The sequence below is a fragment of the Xyrauchen texanus genome, chromosome 34 (genome assembly GCF_025860055.1).
Source record: "Xyrauchen texanus isolate HMW12.3.18 chromosome 34, RBS_HiC_50CHRs, whole genome shotgun sequence".
In the NCBI taxonomy this organism is placed as follows: Eukaryota; Metazoa; Chordata; class Actinopteri; order Cypriniformes; family Catostomidae; genus Xyrauchen; species Xyrauchen texanus.
The window spans coordinates 17,930,592-17,952,490 of NC_068309.1; the positions used below are offsets into that span (position 1 = coordinate 17,930,592).

At 40.4% G+C, this 21,899-nt stretch overlaps 1 protein-coding gene across 6 annotated transcripts in view; it reads left to right on the forward strand.

Moving 5' to 3' along the window:
- The window catches only part of gria4b (glutamate receptor, ionotropic, AMPA 4b), a 164,186-nt gene that overhangs the window by 108,333 nt on the left and 33,954 nt on the right, over nucleotides 1-21,899 (forward strand). For 5 of the 6 annotated variants that reach the window (XM_052104069.1, XM_052104072.1, XM_052104071.1 and 2 more), the window contains exons 8-11: nucleotides 1,417-1,521; nucleotides 4,774-4,884; nucleotides 10,177-10,383; nucleotides 16,168-16,541. In XM_052104069.1, the coding sequence (XP_051960029.1) occupies nucleotides 1,417-1,521; nucleotides 4,774-4,884; nucleotides 10,177-10,383; nucleotides 16,168-16,541 (797 nt within the window). Of the gene's footprint in view, nucleotides 1-1,416; nucleotides 1,522-4,773; nucleotides 4,885-5,855; nucleotides 6,241-10,176; nucleotides 10,384-16,167; nucleotides 16,542-21,899 lie in introns of those variants that run through there. The other variant, XM_052104074.1, reaches the window with a different exon arrangement.

The window sequence follows — 21,899 nt, forward strand, 5'->3', positions numbered from 1 at the left end:
GAAAATGACAGGGAAAATGGAAAGGTGTAATAAAGGAAAATACATTAATGTTGAAAAAGAGACTGGCAGAAAATAAGACTGATAGAGATAGTGACTATATTTTTACCATTTACATTTTCATGGACACCAGAAGGCGGATTATTGTGAGAAAGCGGGTTTTTCCAGAAAGCGGCATTCCCATTTACATGCACTGTATAAGCAACGTACTCATTACTCCCAGATTTATCCACAGCAATGTATTTTTCCTGCAATGCTTGTGTATTTAACAAACACGGCATTTGAGGAAGACTTCACTATTTTGCTTCACTTTATTTGCAGATATTCCAGAGATGTTGCTGTGTTTGTTTTCTTAACTTTCCATTGCATCCTGCAACGCAGTTGCGCTGCAATAGTGGTGATTCCCTCTTACGTAAAACTCTGGGATTCCCCCACTGTATGAGTGCATGTACTGTAGGAAAATGTGAAGGACAGTCAATATTTTACATTGATGTGTATAAACAGGTATATAGTTTATGGTGTATGTATTTCCCTTTTCTCACTGTACTCTGAGAAATGTTGAATTCTTTCCGCTGTGTTGAGCTCAATCATATGACGGTTGTTATTCTGTCTGTCTGAGTGCACATGCGCACTCATCAAAAATCTGTAAGTACGGCGCTCATGTATTTACATGACCACATAAGCCGCATTCTCGAGGACAAATCTGGGTGTTTTAAACCACTTTATCTTAATCCCTTAAACGGTGTAAGGAAATCTTAAGCGTTCTTGTTTAGAATGCTGCTTTCTGCAAATGATGTGGTATAAAAACTTTTCTTAAGTGTATGAAAACTTGGTCGGTGAGAGCAAGAGAGAGAGAGGCAATGTCTGTGTCCGAATCCTTAAAATGGTGCCCTTGCAGGTTGTATATGGATGTAGGAAGATATAAAGGCATGTCTTAATGCAATGTTTGCTATAACATATATTAAGATGCTTAGATGGATCTTTCACAGAGATGTGTTGGTGTATAGTTCATCGGTTCCTTGAAGAATACATTTGTTTTTTAATTTTATTTTAATTTTGTTTTTATCTTCCACAAATTCAGCCATGAAGCTGGTAAATATTTGTTTGGTTAAAACTTTGTTTTAGATCCTTAGAAATGACATTATGGAGCTTTAGAAGCCAGTCTTAAACCTGGTTACGTGGGAAGTACAAAAACACTATTTAGTCATTCACTGTCTGGGCAGCAAGACAAAAAGGCTGCCTTTGATTTTGGACACAACCAGAGAAAAAGAGACTGAGAGATGTTTTAAAGGGTAAAACTTTCTGAGGACAGTTATTCATAAGTTAGTGTAAGGAAGCAAATGTGTAAATGAAAGTGTTTAGTGGTACTTTGCAGAGGTTGGATAAGCTGTAATTGCATTGTTTATCACTATAATCCAGGTGCGCCTTCAAGGATTAACAGGAAATGTCCAATTCGACCACTATGGGCGCAGAGTCAACTACACTATGGATGTATTAGAATTAAAAAGTAACGGCCCTAGAAGGGTAAGATATCAGTCACAAGCATTCCACTTTCTGAGTCATCACAGACAGTTTTTTCTTCTGTCCATTTTATAATTTAGAACAGATTGTATTCATTCTATTTTAATTTAAATTAACACATACTGTATGTCCAATTTAAAAAGTGCTTGTCAAGATGTTTTATGTCTGTATTCATCTTTTATTCTGAGAAAGTGTAATCATGCCTTTCCTTTGTTTTGTCTCTCAACATCTGTCGAGTGTCATTGCAGTATAATTCATCGGCAAACAAAACCAAATGTGCTTACCGCTCTGTGCTTCATTTGATGCCACTATTTCTGCAAGAACAATCCCAGGGACGCCTGATGAGTCTAATTTTAAGGGTTTTCTTTTTGTAGAATGTAACATCTTGTATCTTATTTTACTGCATGAGTATGTCAATTTCACAGATATATGGATCTCTTTACATGGTGAAAATGTGTTGTATAGCCAATTTAGCTGCCTTTTAACCCTGTATGAATCATTAACACTCAAAAACCATGGATGATAATTTTCATAGAAATGGTAGTTATTTCTACCCTGGCAAAGCAAATCTGGCACCCACACAGTATTTCAGAGAGACGGTGTCGTCTGTTTTCTGCCCATGTTAGCTGGCAGAGAGAGTGGGCTATTTGACAAGCAGACTTTGACCAACTTGCCCCCGTGAGAATATGTAAAAATCAAATTAAGTAAATTTGTTTTGTATTGTATTTAGTTGAAAACCAGTCTCTGTGTGACTAACTAAATGGGAGAGGGGATTTATTCTCTTACACTCCAGCAATTTGATCATATTATCTGCAAGAATTTCACTCTATAAAAAATGTATGTCTCTGCTCTAAATGTACCTTGTCTCATATCATTCCAATTTAGATATATAATTCACAGTTAAAGGAATAGTTTACCCAAATATCTAAATTCTGTCATTGTCTCTTTCGAAACTTGTTGTATATGACTTTCTTTCTTCCATGGAACTAAAAGCAGTTATTTAGTACAATGTACAAGATGGTGTACAACGAAAGTGAATGGTGACCATGGCCAAAATGTAAAGTGAATAATTAATTAATTTCAGTTTGGTCCTCACTTAAAGCTACAGTATGGCTTTAGAAGACTTAGAATATAGTGCATGAGTTATATGGACTTCATTTATAATGCTTGCGTTGCGCTTTTTTTTTTTTTTTTTGGAGCCCCTGGTTCTCAACCTCTGTCACTGCACTGCAAAAAATAATTTTCTTAATTAGTATTTTTGTCTTGTTTTCCAGTTGAAATATTCTTAAAACAAGATATAGTTACTTGTCAAGCAAAATGGCGTAAGATATTAAGTCTTGTTTTCAGAGAAATCTGACAAAATGTTGTAAACGTTATACTTCTAAAATCTGCGAATGGGGTAAGAAAAATGTATTTGTTTTCCTTATAAATTGAGTATTTTTATTACCCATTCTTTCTTCTTTTAAACATAAATCTCACTTAATTTAGTTGGATTTCTCTGAAAACAAGATAAACTTACTAACCATTTTGCTTGCCAAGAAACGATATCTTGTTTTAAGAATATTTCAACATTTTTACTAGAAAACAAGACAAAAATACTAATTAAGAAAAGGATTATTTGCAGGTTGTATGAAAGAGAGCAGCTCTGACATTTTGCTAAAATTTTCCTTTGGTGTTCAATGGAAGAATGGAAGTCATACAGGTTTGGATTGGCACATGCTGAGTAAATAATGAAAAAATCTTAATTTTCGGCTGAGCTATCCCTTTAACTACATCTAAAAATACAGTTTTAAAATAAAACAAACAGAGGTACAAGGGCCCTATATGGTCTTGTGGTTTTAGCAGAAGATCTGTGTCTTTATTATAAAGTCCCATGTCACACACCTTCTTCTAAAGTTATGTGAAGCCCTCTGCCTGAAAAAATATGAAAAAAAAAAAAAAAACACAATAAGAGAAATCGACAAAATTCAAGATGTATTCTCATAAAACAATCTTTGACATCTAATGCAATTTTGCTTTTAGGTAAATTTATCTAGAAGGAGGTTTAGACATTTTATAAAAATAAAAATAGATACTCTTAAAAAATATATTTTCTCGCTCAGTACAAATTTAGTTTGTTTTCCAGTAAACAATATACAAAACAAAAAAATAATATTTAGCTGTGAAGTAACTTTGTGTAAGATTATAGACATAAATGTTTTTATATTTATTATCTCATTAGCAATTCCCACCAATCCCCCTTGTTTTAGCATAAGCCTTGCTTTAAAAAATATATCATGTTTTATTTTTGCTTAAAACTAATTCAATACTTATTCTCATAAAACAAGTCTTAAAGAGATAGTTCACTCAAAAATAAAATTCTCTCATCATTAATTCACTTTCATGCTGTCCCAAATGTGTATGACTTTCTTCTGCTGAACACAAACTAAGATTTTTTTATAGCTCTGTAGGTCCATAAAATGCAAGTGAATGGTGACCAGGCCTTTGAAGCTCCAAAGATTACATAAAGGCAGCATAAAAGTAATCCATAACTCTCCAGTAGTTTAATATGTCTTCAGATGCAATACAATCACTTTGGGTGAGGAAAAGAATCAATATTATACTGCTTTTTTCTATAAATCTCTTCATTCACTTTAACATTCTCAAAGTGGAGGTGGATATTTATAGTAAAAACATAATTATTGATCTCTTTCTCACCCACACCTATCATATTGCTTCTGAAGACATGGATTAAACCACTAGAGTTTTATGGATTACTTTTATGCTGATTTATCAGATTTTTGGAGCTTCAACATTTTGGTAGCCATTCACCATTGTGAGGACCAACAAAGCTGAAATATTCTTCTAAAAATATGGGTTTGTGTTTTGCAGAAGAAAGTAAGTCAAATACATTTGGAATGGCATGAGAATTGTATTTTTGGGGTGAACTATCCCTTTAATATCTAATGCAATTTTGGTTCTCAGGTAAATGTATCTTGTTTTAAGTTTAGATATTTTCAGTGAAATACAAGACAAACCCACCAGTTACTGTATATGAAAATTATTTTTGTGGCATAATGAATGGACAAATGTATGAATAGTGTAAAAGATTAAAATAAAATAAAAACCCACCAAGATGTTTTGTACTATTTAGCCATCTCACATACAATTATTTATGCATATTCACACTAGCATGCACATATGGACCGGCTTGCATGTATTCACTCACACCCAGTTAGTGCAGGAATCTCATTCTTTTCCCTGTCCGATCTCCAGATCGGCTATTGGAATGATGCTGATAAATTGGTTCTGACCCAGGATCATGCCTTACTTCCCAATGAAACGTCTGGCATGGAGAACAGAACCGTTATTGTGACAACTATTATGGTGAGTAGTAAATTACTTTATCTGACATATTTTAAAATAACACAAATTTAAACATATAGATGTTTGTCTTTCATCTGAAAACTTCCATGTACCAAGAGCTCCTCTCATACACATGGTGAAAAAATTTTTTACATTTGCCAAAGGCATAGAATTTCTTCATAACATACATGCACAAATATTCAGATCTGCATAGGTTGCAGAATTCACAGCTGCACTGTGCAGTTCATCAAAGCACATTCTCTCTCTGTGTAACCTGTCAGTCATACTGCTGTCCATTCAGATAACCAAACTGTTTTTACATGCTCTGTATAGCATATCTCAACAGTGCCGTGTAAATGTTTGCTGCCATTACGGCAATGTTAGTATGCCGTTAGCATCATGTGCCTCTTTCACGTACTGTCTAAAGTTGCAAGAACTGGTATTATGGACTCTGTGCTGTTTTTGTGTTTGTTCATTTGGTCGACTGTAATCAGGAATGGACGGGAATCAAAAACAGCCCGGGATGTGTACTGGATAATCATAACCCACAGATGATAATTCACCACTATATTAGTTATCATATTCATTTATTACAAACGTTCCTACTGTATTATTAAATTAATATATAGGCTTATTGATTTGTACTTTATTTAAAAGGGACAGTTTACCCCAAAACAAATCTGTTATTATTTACTCACCCTCATGTTGTTGTGAGCACAAAAAGAGATGATAGGCAGAATGACAGCCCAATGCTCCCTCCCAGTCCATCCCTGTCTGTAATCTTCTCTGTGAATTATTACTCCAACACACCACTCAAAGCACTGTTGAATGGGACAAATTGTGTGTTTTGTTTTTCTTATATATTCAGGAGACAATAAATAATAGTATCATCAATGTATTTGCACTGATTCGAGGGTGTAATGAACTGCATTATGTTCAGACACATATGTGGTTTGGAGTGTCGCACCTGAAGCAAATCCTCCTCTTTTCAGCCCCTGGTGAAGAACCCCTTATTAAGAAACTGAGCAGCTGATGGACTCGGCAGAGGTGAAATCAAGCGTAACTGAAGCATGGACAGACAGAGAGACAAATCAGAACTGAAGGCAAAAACACTGAACCATGGATACTACATCCTGAGCCAAAATGAACACCACAATAAGAAATCGAGCCATGGACAAAGACAAAAAAGCTCTTATAGGCAACTCAATCATGAATGGAGAAAAGTCATAGTGAAGCCAGAATTTTGAAGCTATATGGAGCCATGAAAGCAAAATTATATTTTCTTTTAGAATTTGGAGTGGCCCCAAAATGTATTTTGACAGTTTTGGATACATAAGGGATAGTTTACCCAAAAATGAAAATACTCTCATCATTTAATCAACCTAATGCCATCCCAGATGTGTATGACTTTCTTTCTACTGCAGAACACAAACAAATATTTTTAGAAGAATATCTCAACACTGTTGGTCCTCACAATACAAGTGAATGGGTACCAACATTTTTAAGCTCTGAAATGCAAATAAAGTCAGCATAAAAGTAATCCATATGACTCTAGTGGTTAAATCCATGTCTTCAGAATTTATATGATAAGTGTGGATGAGAATCAGATCAATATGTTTGTTTTTTTTTAACTAAAAATTATTCTTCGGCCAAGTAGGTGTCAATATGCACAAAGGATGTGAATTGCCAAAAACAAAACAAGAAGAATGTGAAAATAAAAGTGGTTGTAAAAAAGACTTAAATATTTATCTGTATCTCACCCACACATATTACATTGCTTTAGAAGATATATAGTTAACCAACTGAGTCTTTATGTGATTTTTGGAGTGTCAAAATATTGGTACCCATTCACTTGCATTGTGAGGACCAACAGAGCAAAAACATATTCTTCTACAAATCTGTGTTCAGCAGAAGAAAGAAAGCCATCCACATCTGGGATGGCATGAGGGTGAGTAAATGATGATAGGATCTATTGAAAATTTATCAATTTCATTGCATTAAATAACAAAATATCAAACAAAGTGGCTTCTGCAAACAAGTGAAGCTAGACTTCTGCATTATTTCACTTTTCCTTGTTGTTTTTCCAATTACCTGTAATTACTGGTCCTAGGTCATTTTAAGTGGATGTATGAAGTCAATTTAGAAAGTATCCAAATCCTTTTGTCTTAGTTTTGAAGAATAGAATATCTATTCTGTTATAATTTGAATCCTAACAAACTTCATATACTTTTTGGGCTGTATCATTGTATCAAACCAGAAGGACTGATTTTATTGAATGATGGTTGTGGGATGATTGCTATTTTGAAAAATAGCATACTGTATCAATTCATAATTTTTCCTGTCCATTTACATTTATTAGGTCTCTCAAAGCATATCATGGATATCCATCATGAGTTTGTGTCATTTCCTGCTGTGCTTTATGCTTAAAATTTCCCATAACAGCAGATTTTAAGGTTAGAGATCGTAAGTGATAAAGAACTTTGTGTTCCTTTAGTGAGAACATAATTTTGCATGGCTGCCTATACACCCGAGGCATGTAGCAGGAATTCAGATCCCCCACGCATGAGTTGTTACCTCCTGCCAAAGCAAATTTTTTTTTTTACCTGTAGAAAAACAGGAACAAAAGCTGCCTTGTCCATGTAAAGAGAAAAAGATTGGAGGAGAAAACGGCATTCTCATACATCAAACTAATTTGAGATGAAACAAATCATCCATTGGCATTCAATGTAGAGCTCTCTTTCCCCTTCTGTCACTCACTCGACGTTGTGTTGAATGAAGTGACACAAGGAGTCTTCCTTGTACGCCAAACGTACCTCTGAACCTGAGAAAAGGCCAATGTCAAGTTGACAGACAGAATTTGCATGCCCCGCCCTGGACATACGGGTATGAAGGGAAGCGGGGCAGCGAGTGCCAGTCAGAATTTTGGCTCATAGCCACATTACCTCCCCCTAGACTGGGCAGGATGTGGCCTCTGCAGGGTCTTTTCCCCCTGAAAGAATAGGATCGGGAAAGACCGCCTTCCCTGACGCATTTCATAGCGTTAAGATAGCCTCAGCCGCTTCACTTCCAATGTGAGATACATAGTGAGAGAAAAGGCACGGCTGCCGGGCTTGCTCCCATGCTAGTCATTTAGCTCCTGTTCCCCCCCTAAGGGGTGCGGGGAACCTAGGGTCTGTATGTGACACCTCTTTGGGAGCATTGGGGAGGGCTACGTGCAGCCGACACAGTTGCCTCTAGCACACAGTAGCCTGCTTGCACCTGTCTCGGCAGTTCACGTAACACGGTCAGTGCGTGGCGTTTTTATATGGGACCCCTCGTGTCACTTCATTCAACACAACATCGAGTGAGTGGGAACATCATGGTTACCTGAGGGAAGAAACGAGACTTTGTGTCCCTCCTGCCACAGCACTAGACCTACCACTGAAAACGGCCGTGCCTTATTTTCGGCTCCTCAGTGCAAAATCCTGACTGGCACTCACTGCCCGACTTCCCTTTATACCCGTATGTCCAGGGCGGGGCATGCAACTTCTGTATGCCAACTTGACGTTTTGCATCCCAGGAAGACCCCTTGTGTCACTTCATTCGACACAACGTCTCGTTCCTTCCCTCGGGGAACGGAGGTTACAACAGTAACCATGACGATTTGCTGTGTGTGAAATATTAAGTTCTCCCTACTGGGCTTTCTGCCTTTCATAATTTTAGGCTCACCATATGGCTTAGGAAATATTTGTAACAGGGATGCTCATTTTCATGGTTTCAATGTAGATGTTCTGCCATCTTCTTGCAAGTAAACATTTTTACATGCTATATGACACCTGCGCTGTGTTAGGTATTGTTTGTTATTACAGTACATCATAGTGTTGAATAATATTAATGTTTGTCTGTTGTGTAGCTTTTCTTTTTTCTGCACTGTGATAATAATATGAATAATATATTTATTTTATATAGTCTTACAACAAACTCAATGTCGCTTTACAAAGCCCGAAATCATAATTTGCTTCAACAACATAGTGTTTAAAGGGATACTTTACCCAAAAATGTAATAAATAAATAAATCTGCCATTATTTACTCCTAATCCTTATGTTGTTTCACACCCATATGACTTTATCTTTTTTTCTGCTGAAAAAAGGAGATATTTGGCAGAATAGCAGCCTCTGTCACCATTCACTTTCACTGTATGGAAAAAAGATTCAATGTAGGTAAATGGTGATTGATACTAACATTTGACAATGGCTTCTGCTTGACTTTTATTTTCCTGTTAAAAGGAAGAAAGATGAGGGTGAGTAAATAATGACAAAATACAATTTGTGATCTATCACTATTTTTGTCCCATTGCGTATGACAAGTTTCTAAATGTATATTTCTATTCCAGTGTTTGATAAAGGCATACAGTGCAATTGTAATAAATAGTGGTCCAAACTTTTATGGGTATATTTTTGTTTTGAATGATGTATAGAGTATACAGTTCTCATATACAAAGTATGTGTTGTGTGCTCTATATAGTATTACAATACTTGTAATAGTGGTAGCAGGTTTTACCTTTGTTATAAATGTTGTACCAACACAAAGATGCACCAAATCCCTTTCTCTGACTTTCGGTTTCACTGTACCTCATTGGAGGAATGACCTTTCCAACTCCATCCGTGAAGCAGACTCACTCTCTGTCTTCCAAAAAAAATGGCTAAAGACACATCTTTTCCATGAGCACTTCACCATGCACTCAAAAAATGAAAAAAAAAAAAAATTATGAAAAACATTTACATATTCTTGTTGCACCCTAATCTGTCTTGGATACTACTATTCTGATGCAAGTGACACTTTGTTATGCAGCACTTTTAATACTGCTGTCACCTTAAGATGAATCGCTTATGATATATTCTTCTTCTTTTGTAAGTTGCTTTGGATAAAAGCGTCTGCCAAATAAATAAATGTAAATGTTATGAGCACATACACCCTTTCTTACACATTAAGCATTTATCTCATGAAGATATTTTAAGATAATTGAAGACCTTTGGTTTTGTTTAGTGGAATGTGGAAGTATGAATGAACAATATCTTTTAATTTTCTTTTTACGACCAGTGACATCTAGCTTTTGATTAGTAAATCAATCAGCCACATGCAAACATAGTAACTATAATTATCTTTAATAAGTCTTCAAAAACAGCTTTATTCAATCGGCAAATGAGGAATATTTTTTATTGCATTGGTAATAAGGTACTAAACTGTAATGATTTGAAAATATATTCTGTTTATTTACTAATGTTTATAACAAGTGGCCAGTCTGAACCATCTTTGGGCTCTTCTTCTTTCAGGAAGGGCCTTATGTAATGCTGAAGAAGAACTGGGAGCAGTACGATGGGAATGAGCAATATGAGGGATATTGCGTGGATCTGGCATCTGAAATCGCCAGACACATCGGTTTCAAGTACAAGATCTCCATCGTACCAGATGGAAAGTACGGAGCTCGAGACCCAGAGACAAAGATCTGGAATGGGATGGTTGGGGAGCTGGTGTACGGGGTAAATTATGTTCCTCTTACTTTTCACTTCAAATTTTCTACTGACAAAATCAGATTTATAGTTGACATCAGTATGCTTCCATTGAATTCAAAAGAGGATTTGACCGATGTTAGTTGGATGTTGGATTCTTGGGACAGGCGAGTGTGTCTAAAGCAGTCTAAAATGATTAGCGGTCTTGCTGGTCTTACGGCCTGTTCAGATGGCTTTTTTGGAGGATACTTTTAGCTGTTCAGATTGGGAGACGATTTTGCAGACCAGCTAAATCAGCTTGACCTGTCTCAGAGATCATCTTAAACCAGCTAAGACCAGCAAACTAGCTTAGTTAGGTCTGCATGTCAATATTATGAATATCCTTGCTTGTTGGTTGTTGTGGGGTTGTGGAAAGTAGCAATTTAGTAGTAAGAGATTTTCACTTTGCAGGGTTCAGGTCAATTCACCTGAGAATTAATTTGATGCTTTTTAAGGTCAAATGTGCAGTTGGGGCAGACATTTCCATCAGTTAGCATGGGTAATTCGGCAAAAGGGGTCGGAGGTGCTCTGACATATTGAGCTCTGGCCATCATAGGAGACACGGGTACCCTATATGTCACTCGCTCGACGGTGTGTCGATGTAGTGACACTAGGAGGTCGCTCTTGGGGGCCCCAAACATCTCTGATCATTGAGAAAAGGTCAATGGGAATTGGTGAGTGAAATTTGCATGCCACTCCCCCGGACATATGTGTATAAAAGGAGCTGGCTCTCAACCACACATTCAGATTTTTTCTTCGGAGCCAAGCGGTGTTGAGCAGCAAGTTCCACTGTCGTTCCATTCGCCTCGCAGAACGAAGAGTGTATGCTGTTGGATATACGCCGCATTTCAGCGGCTTTCTCCCTTTCTGCGCGATTGATGCAGAGTATGCCCCTGGGTGCTTCGACAGCTAAGAGAGTATATATTCTTGCAGATAAAAGAATATACAGTATGTCCTCTAAAAGAGCGTGCACTGATGGACAGCATCGGTTGATATCTCTCTGCCTCTGACAGCCACGAGCGCTGCCTCACATGTCTGGGCCATAGTCACGTTGAAGCAGCGTTCGTAGATGGTTTGTGTTCTCATGGCAACATTGCAGTCGCGGCTTTCCTTCCTCCAGGGGAAAGCCACTCCAGCCACTCTCTGGCCTGGGCCTTCTACCTACAGGTACAAGGCCGGGTCGGTTAGCGCTGGGGACGATTTGGGGACTTCAGTGGGAGTGGTTCCGCTGGAAAATCCCCCACGGATCTCCCATTCCCCAGCACGCTTGTTTTCCCCAGTCGAGTTCTGGGATGAGACATGCAGCTCACCTTAGGATGAGCTTAGTATCTCTTTTAGAGCTTGTGAGCGGCATTGGAGAGCGGGTTGGCGCAGTCGGACGCTGAGGACTCGACTGGGCTTCCACCTTCGGGTGTGGCAGCCCAGTCTGAGGCCAACGTGGAGCTGACCGCCATGCTTGCCTGGGTTTCCGGGAGTGTCAGCCTGGAGTGGAACCCTCCACCCTGCCTTGAGCCCTCGCAGCTTGATGACTGGTTCCTTGGTTTAAAGTGTCACTCATGGCCACACCCTGCCCCAGTCCTGTTCTTCCCGGAGGTGCACGAGCAAATTACGATGTTGTGGAGGGCACCTTTCTTCTAACTACGGACCCGACTTCTAAGTACTTCCACTCTCACTACCCTTGACAGCGGGGCAGCCAGGGAGTATACGGAAATTCCTCAGATAGATAAGGAGGTTGCGGTGTACTTGTGCACGCAAAATGCTGACACCTGGCGGAATTGCTCGAGATTCCCGTTCAGGACCTGTAGGTCTACGTCGTCTCTGGCGACCAAAGCTTACAGTGGCGCTGGACAGGCTGCCTCCGCTCTGCATGCCATGGCCCTCCAGCAAGTACACCAGGCCAAGGCATTAAAAGAGCTAGTCCTGAACCAGAAGTGATGCTTTGGATGACGAAGGTCACAGCTTGGGTACTCAGGTATTTGATGACCACCTTGGTGGTCCAGGTGCACCACCTATAGCTGAATCTGGTCAAAATGAAGGACACCGTCAAGGTCCGCTCCACAATGCTCCCATCTACCAGATTGGCCTATTTGGCGACATCGTTGAGGACTTTGCCTATTGTTCTCAGCAGTGAAGAAGCAGATAGAGGCCATCCAGCACATCCTTCCCCGGCTCAAGGTTCCACACCCCTTCTGCTCTCCGCCGAGTTCGCCCCCCCTGTGGCTGCAACCCAGGCGGCTGATACCCTCCTGTGTTCCCTTTATAAACATATTTTCATATATTTCAGTTTTTTCAAAGAAAGTGTGGTTTCCTCACTCCCTGGGTCACACAAGACAGTGTTTAGAAGGACGCAATAGAGACTGTCCTTCCAGCCAAGATGAAGAAAGGGTTCTACAGCCCTTACTTCATTGTGCCAAAGAAAGGTGGTGGGTTGTGGCCAATCTTGGACCTGCGGGTTCTGAACCGCCCTTGCATGGTCTCCCGTTCAAGACGCTGACTCAAAAACACATTTCAGCATGCGTCCAGCATCAAGATGTCCCTTTCTGCAGTTTGCCTTTGAGGGCTGGGCGTACCAGTACAAGGTCCTCCCCTTCGGCCTGTCCCTGTCGCCTCGCATCTTTACAAAAGTTGCAGAGGCAGTTCTTGCCCCGTTAAGAGAATTGGGCATTTGCATCCTCAATTATTTAGATGATTGGCCGATTCTAGCCCACTCTCAAGATCTGTTGATCAAGTGCCGATCTGCCACCACTTCTTCAGCCCTTGGACAGACTTTGTATTTTTGCAGGCAGGGGTCCCCTTACAGCAGATGTCCAGGCACGTCAGGGTTAGAACAGATGCCTCCAAGCTAGGCTGGGGTGCCAAGTGCAACGAGCATGCAGCCATTGACTCCTGGATAGGACTGCGACTGCGACGATCATCAAGATCCTGCGAGGTGCCAGGAGGCTGAACCCTCCTAGGCCATGACTCTTTCCATCGTGGGATCTCTACGGGGTCCTCCTGGGCCTGCGGAGTGCCCTGTTTGAGCCTTTAGAGTCAGTTGAGCTAAAGGCGGTCTCACTGAAGGCTTTCCACCTGACTGTGCTCATGTCCATCAAGAGGGTTGGGGACTTTTTGGCGTTCTCTGTCAGTGACACCTGCCTGGAGTTTGGTCTGGACTACTCTCATGTGGTCTTGAGACCCCAACCTATGTGTCCAAGGTTCCCATGACCCCTTTTAGGGATCGGGTGGTGAGCCTGCAAGTGCTGCCCTGGAAGGAGGCAGGCCCAGCCTTATCATTGTTGTGTCCGGTGCGTGCTTTGCACATCTACTTGGAACGCACGCAGAGCTTTAGACGCTCCGAGCAGCTCTTTGTCTGCTTTGGAGAACAGTGGAAAGGGAACGCTATCTCCAAACAAAGGATAGCCCACTGGATCGTGGATGCAATTGCATTGGCATACCAGGCCCAGGGCATGCCCACCCCTTTGGGATTACGATAACACTCTATGAGGAGTGTGGCGTCCTCTTGGGCACTAGCCAATGGTGCCTCTCTAGCAGATATCTGCATGGCAACAGGCTGGGCAACACCCAATACCTTGGTGAGATTTCTCTGTGTTGAGCCGGTTTGTCCTGTGTGTAGTCAGGTACGAACAGGTAAGTATGAGGGGCAGCTAGCCGGGTGTACCGCTTGCGTACAGCGCCATTGCCCTCTGGGTGGGGAAGACGTGTTCTTTTTTCCCCTATGTGAGTCCACGAGACAGGGGACCCTGGATGTCCTGCCTCCCTAGCCCTGTGGCTGGCAAATTCAGTGGAGGAATTTGTAGCCAGGCTCAGTACGTGTGCCAGGATGCCCTGTAATGGGGTAGGTGCTCCACATGTCCTGGTTACCTCTGGTGTATTTTCCACTGTACGGTTTCCCTATTGTTAGATCCGCGTCTTCCTTGGGCAGGGAGGTGCGGCTGGTAAACCCACGTTACGTATCTGTCACATGTTAACCTGCCACATGTTAACCTCCCCTTCGAGCAAGACGCAGTGTCTTTTCTTCCTGGGAAAGATCACCTTCCCCCAAAAAGAGTTCAGCTAGTTGTGGTCTTTCGTATATGGACCCCTAGTGTCACTACATCAACACAACGTCGAGTGAGTGACAGATAGGGAACATCTTGGTTACTGTTGTGACCTCCATTCCCAGATGGAGGAAACGAGATGTTGTGTCCCTCTTGCCACAATGCTGTACTACCCGCTGAAATGTCCAGGACCCTGTCTCGGCTCCTCAGCGCAAAACCTGAATGAGTGGTTGCGGGCCAGCTCCTTTTATACCATATGTCTGGGGGAGTGGCATGCAAATTCCTCTCGCCATTTCCCATTGGCCTTTTCTCAAAGATCAGAGGGGTTTGCGACCCCCTAGTGTCATTACATTGACACAATGTCTATTGTCTATATGACCATAATGGGTCATGTTCCTAAAATGCACAAGAAAGATTGTAACTTTACCTTTATTGTAAGGATAATATCTGAATGTTATAACCTCACTGTAGAGTAAACAAAAATGAAAAAAAAAATTTAAAGTATAGATTTTCTACATAGGTTTAGAGAAATGCTTGGTGTGGATTTGAGCAGAAAGTCTAAACCTTGAATATTGGGCCTGGGTGAGAGCAAAGCGACTGAGCTCTGCAGAAAACAAAACAAAAAGAAAACAAGTTTTCAGAGACTGGTCTTTATAAATGCACACTGCATAAAGCCAATGCTTGTCATCTGGTAGATTTATGCTAAGCACTGAAAAAAAAACACAAACCAAATGTTTTTTTTTCTTCCTCTAAGTGTCGGGCAGTTATGAAAAACTTTAATTTCTTTTTTGGATTAGTCTTGCACAGCACTGGCGAGTTCTAAAGATTCACTAAGTCACCAACTATAATCTAGTTTACCATGCAGCAAAAACATGCAGCCAGACTTTAGTCTCCAATTTTATTTTCCTGCCTTGTACTTTAAGCATCTTTCTTCGCATTGATTAGTTTATCCCTCTCCTTCAAACCTTTGCCTCGGTATTAAGCCACTTGGATTAACGCCTTGGATTTTTAAGCGTTAATATGCAAAGCCCAGTTCAATTAAAGAAGTTGTCAAATACAGTATGATGTGAGGAGAGGTGAAAATCGACAGATTATTCTTTATTCTTCACTCTTTTCTCTTCTGAGAAAAGTCCTGTTCAAATATAAATATGAATACTGCAAATATTTTCTGTGTTGTATTAGATTATCCAGTCAAGTGGCTTAGTTATAAATAGAAGCCTTTATCTACTGTATGTTTTGTTTCTAAACAAGTGTGCATAGTGCACTTTTTGAAATGATGAATTTACTAATGAGTTATTGTTGCTTTACGGTGTTTAAAATGTAAAAAGAATGTAGAACATTGTTTAGTTTGATGCTAAGCTTTTGGTACAGCACTAATAATTATAGTTTATACAGTATACTGTATCTACATACTTACAATTCCACTATTTTTCTGTGACATATATTTCAAACATTTCTTTACACTTACTGTATACAATATGATATGTATCCATACATGTGATATGTAGGAATTCATTGAAAAATACGGTATGTGTCATATATGTGTGTATTTGGGGGAAATCTTTTACAAATATAAAAATGACATTTTGTAATATTTGGAAATAATTTTGCATATAGAGTACAACAGTAAAATCCATACATGAACATATACTGTATGTTGTATATCTATTTACATAAATTACATTTCAGTATGGGACTGTATGCAATACTATTAAGAAATACTTGTATTATTTTATAGAAAGCGGAAATCGCTGTGGCCCCATTGACTATTACTCTGGTCCGGGAGGAGGTCATTGACTTCTCCAAGCCCTTCATGAGCTTGGGCATCTCCATCATGATCAAGAAGCCCCAGAAGTCCAAACCAGGTGTCTTCTCCTTTCTGGACCCATTGGCCTACGAGATCTGGATGTGCATTGTGTTTGCCTATATCGGCGTGAGCGTGGTGCTCTTCCTGGTCAGCCGCTTCAGCCCGTACGAATGGCACACCGAGGAGCCCGAGGAGGGTACTGATGGTCTGCCAAGCGACCAGCCCCCCAATGAGTTTGGGATCTTCAACAGTCTCTGGTTTTCCCTGGGAGCCTTCATGCAGCAAGGTTGCGATATCTCACCCAGGTCAGCATCTCAAACCACAAATTCAACCTTGCAAACTTGTTCTTGTTTCAAATATATGAGAGAGGTAAAAAGACATATACATCACTAGAAATGACCAGGTGATCTCACAGACATTTTATGATATGGTAATATCCAATACCTTATCGTAGATAAACTCCTCTAGTTTCCACAGTGATATGATGATGAGTTTTGAAGTTTATCCATGCTTGAATTAAAAAACAGAGAGACCTGGCTGTTTTCAGAGGAAATCTTGCATTACCAGTCACTGTTTGTTCATTGTGTCTGCAATCAATCACTGATATTATCATATTCAATTTTTGTTTAGCAAGAGTCTGTGTTAATTTATTTTTTTACTCAAATTCATCATCCCAGTCTCACAGCCTCTAGCTCAAGTTTTCTCAATCTATTCCCTACATTAAATTACCTGCTCTAAACATCATGTCTCACCTATGCCTCAGTGCTCATTATAAAACAGATAGTTAAGGTACTAGATGCTGACTGGTCTAAACAGCGGTCGCACTGTGAAAAATACACAATATAGTTACAGCTATGACCCTTTTACCGAAAAAATGCACAGCACCCATAGCGGATCATTATTTTGTTGCATAGTAACATTTTGTTAAGCCGGGGACTGTGGGACGAATTCACTAAACAGTTGTTCCACTTTTGCGCATGCTATTTCATTGAAGATACCCATGTCTTATTCACAAACCACTGGCAATCTAGTTTAAGCAGATAATCTAGTTAAATTCATTTATTGAATTGTGCATTAATTCTGCACTTTTACTAGGTGCAATTCTTTCTTAGTGAATATTAGGTAGTAGCCATTTTATGAGTGCAATAAGACACTAAAGGTTGTGATATATTGTAAATATATCATGTAAATATATATGTAAAAACAATAGCCTATAGCTGTGCCTAGATGTATATATTCACAGTATAGCTTGGCCTTTCATACCCTATTGCTCAAGTAAGAAACTGAGGTGTTATTCCAAGTCTGCATTGCACTTTGATTAATCTAACCATCAATGAAGTCAATGAGGGCCTGGTGCTGGGAAACAACCTGATTGATCATTGTCCATTGCTATGTATGGCTGATGTCCACATATCACCCGTCTGTCCTGCTGGCCAGTTGTCGAATCTCACAGAAAATTCTAAAAAAAAAATGTCTCTGTTTGGCAGTTTTTATTTATTTTCCTTAGCCTGTGGGTCTAACATTGGTTTGCTGCAACAGCACTAGCTCTCACCCCCACTCTCTCTTTACTCTGTGTGTAATAAACACCTGCATGACCATGATAGAGCTCTTTAAGAAGTGTTATCAAGAGAAAAGAGAAAAAACAGGCTTTATTTTTCAGCCCCCACCAGATAAGAAATCACTCATGACAGGACAAGGGGAAGAGAAGAGCACTATGCACATGGAGGAAGACAGCAGGTACTTAGAGTGCCGTCAAAACCATAGAGTCGATCTGTTCTACTCTATAGCCTGCATATCACAGTGCTGTAGAGGCTCTATGGTTTTGCTTTAGTATAAGAGGACCCATTTAGGACTATAAGAATCATGCACATCATAATTTTTGCATAGTACTAATAGGTCATTAAATGAAACGGGAGCCTTTTCCAGTTTAAAAGAAAATTTGTGTAAGACATTAAACATTCTATCAGAAAAATAATTTATTAACTAAATTGCATTTATTAACTAAATTGCATCTAAATTGCATTGTGCCACCTCAAGCTAAATGAATACTTTTCAAAATATACCTTCATAATGATGGAAAAAGGGTTGACAGTTTAGAGAAAGGTAACAGGGTGGATAGTACCAGGGTTAAGTTTACAAAATGGCAACAAGGTTGATGGTAACAAAGTTGACAGTTTACTGAAAAGTAACATGGTTTACAGTTTATAAAAAGTTACAAGGTTGATGTAACAAAGTAGATATTTTAAAGAATGGGAACATGGTTAATGGTAACAAGATTGTCAGTTAAGAAAACATTTATCTGGGTGGATTATAACAGAGTTAACAATTTACAGAATGGTTACAGTGTTGATGGTAGCGAAGTTGAAAGTTTAGTACTGTCTGAACGGATCAAGACGTGCTTGCCCCGAATCAGTGACAGAAACCTCCGCAGGGCAAGAAATACAGCCTGCAACTCCAGGCAGTTGATGTGCCAATGCAGCCGGGGCCCTATCACGGAGCCAGCGGCAGCATGCCCATTGCACATGGTGCCCCAACCCAGTTGAGAGGCATCTGTGGTGACCACGACACGTCTGGACACCTGCTGTTGGGGGACGACGTACCGGGTGGGGAGGCAAGGGGGAAGCAGGTAATAACGGGTTGGGAGGCAAAGCGCGTCCCGATGCTTGGGTGCTGAGAAAAGATTCAAAGCACTTACCTCCCTCCACGCACCCGGGAGGGGGCGGATTAGAGACTGAGGAGGTGACGGTCCGCCATGAATTTGCAGTCACGGGTCCGGAGGAGAAGTAACTGCATCCGGGGAGCCGGGACTGTGGTTTTTGGTGCCGTGAGAATGGCACGCACTGGCTGGATGCGGAAATCGCTCTTTTATTAACAATGTGGGAAAACAAGGATTTTCCTGCCAGCCCTCCACCGGGGAATGGAGTGGTCTTGGTACCAGCTCCCGAGCGAACATCTGACCCCCTGGGTCTCCCCTCTCAGGAGTGCTTAGGAACCTTCCGGGTCGTAGAGGAAGTCCCGGAGATGGGTGTCATGCGCCGTCTGCGAGGTGCTCAACGCTGGGGCTGAGAGCTGGGCCCGGGTTGAGGTGGAGCTGCCTCTTTCTTGGACACAGGGGGACACCGGGAAAGCATGGCGGACATCCATGAATCAGCGTCAGACGAGACATCAGCATTAGACGCCACTGTGACGCTCTCTGATACAGCGGCAAAATCATCATCCAGCTTGCGGGGTCCGAGGGAGTAAACAGACTGGCCGTGAGGCGAGCCGCCCTCACCTTGAGCCTCACTCCGAACAGAAGCAAACGAGCGTGCTGGGGGAGGGCTGGGTGTTCGTGGGGATTTATCCGGCGAAACCAAGCCCGCTGTATGCCGCAAATCGCCTTCATCACCAGCCGCGCCAGCCCAATCCCGTAGGAAAGAGGCACAGGGGTGCGGCTGAAGTGGCTTTCTCTTGTGAGGAAAGAAAGCTTCGACCGCAACATTGCGATGGCTATGTTCTCGTACTGAGAACATGAACCATTCATAAAACGCTGCCTGCGAGTGATTGCAGACTAGGCACGCGAGGCAGCTCTTATGACCATCAGAAGCGGAGAGAAATCGACAGAATCCAGGAACTACACAGAGGCGGAAAGACATCTTTAAAAAGACACGTTCTGAAAAGGACGTTCAATGCCTGCTGTGTATTGCTCTCTTTTGTGAGTGAAAATAAACTCTTTTAGCTGGACATGCACCGTAGATCCAACAGCAGTGCTCTGCCAACAGAGGTGAGTGGAACAGTAGTGAGACTCAGCTTGCTTCTGCACAACTGCTTGGCTCCGAAGAAAAAATCTGACTGACAGACACACGCCACGCTTCCCTTTATACCCGTATATCCGGGGTCGGGACATGCAAATTCTGTCTGCCAATTTCTCATTGGACTTTTCTCAAGTTCAGAGGTACAGGAGGCTCCCAAGGAAGACCCCTTGTGTTACTTAATTCGACACAAAGTCGAGTGAGTGACAGAAGGGGAAGCGCTGATATCAGCTTTTTTATTGTTAGTCATTTTTTACACATATGTATAGAGGGACAGAAATGGCACCCATTTTGTTGAATGACTCTAAAAAGATTCATGCACTGAATTAATGCTAAACGATTAAACGTCTTTAAAAAGGGGAACAAATAATTCCATTAATTTTCTTTAGTACATGCCATTAATTCTCTTTAGTCAGCATGTGTCTTCACCTTAATGTTCCTGATTTAGCCTAGATGACGCAGTAGCACAGCAGTATACCCCGAGTGTCTGTACTTGTCCTTTCCTCCTCCACATTGACTACTATCATACAGCTTATTCAAATGTTCAGATTAGATTTTTTAAGATTTTCATATGTTCTTAATAGTTATATGCATATTTAAAGGGTGTGATAAGAAGGTGCACATTTTTTGCTTGAATAATTTACCAGCGTATTGTCTGTTCCTGAACAACATACAGTATTTGGTGTTTTTAGTTTTTTCCACACTCCAGGTTTAGGCACTGGTTTTGTCCCATCTTATGTTATTTAATTTACATATTTATGATTAATTTTTTTACTGCTGATCTCATTTGTACAACTGCTGGATAAAGTATGTGAGCCCTCAGATTTACCATGGATTTCTGCATAAATTGGTTTTAAATTACACCAATAGACAAACACATTCTTCTTAAATAATTAACACACACACACACACACAGTTACATTTTCTTGTCTTTATTGAGAACACAGCATAAACATTTATTATGCAGGGTGGAAAAAGTATGTGAACCCTTGGATTTAATAGCTGATTGACCCTTTTTCGGAAAACAGCTGTTTTTATTTTTGCAAGTTTGGTGATGTATGTGGTGCAGAAATTAAACACTTCACCTTTAATTCAGCATCACTCTATGAGATGTAACCTTCTTGTTCACACTTTCCATAGAAAATTAAAGCATTTCTGAGAAAGATAAATGATTAGAATGATGTGGGAATGATGGTGTATAAAAATACTGAGGATGTCTTCTGTGATGTGGATGGACAGGGTCATAACTCTTGACTGTCTCCCTGTTGTGTTTTTGGCTCAGGCGGCTGACAGGTGTCATCAATAGACAGGTAGAGCTGCCTCAGAACACCCAGCATCTGGCATGTACGTTATTGCTGCAATTTTGTAGTCATAAAGCATGTGGGCAGTGGACACTATCAGACAAGATACGATTAAAAATAAAACTCATTTTCAGATTGCTAACACACACACACCCAGTGAATGAAGCCCCTTGAAATTGCAACATGGGATGAACAGGGAATTAAGATATGCTAGTTATGATCATGGGTTTGGTATGTGGTTGTTAGATTGTGTCAAAAGCCAAAAACTTTTGGATAAGCTATTTCTGTCACTCTGTATTCTTCATGCTTCTGTGACCTGAGTCCTTGAAGAGCTTTGATTGCACTGAGTAATTTCAGAGACATTATAAGGTGAAGGTGACAGACCACTTGTAGAAAATGTATGGGAGAAATTGTAATGTTCACTACGAAAGTTGTTGAAATAGAAGTTTCACCTTTGAGTTAAAATAAGCAATTTCCAATTTGATAGATTGTTTACTCTAGAATTAACATGCATATTAACAAAACTAGCCTAAAAAAATTTTTTAGTGTGATTTGTGCTAAAGGAGTAACA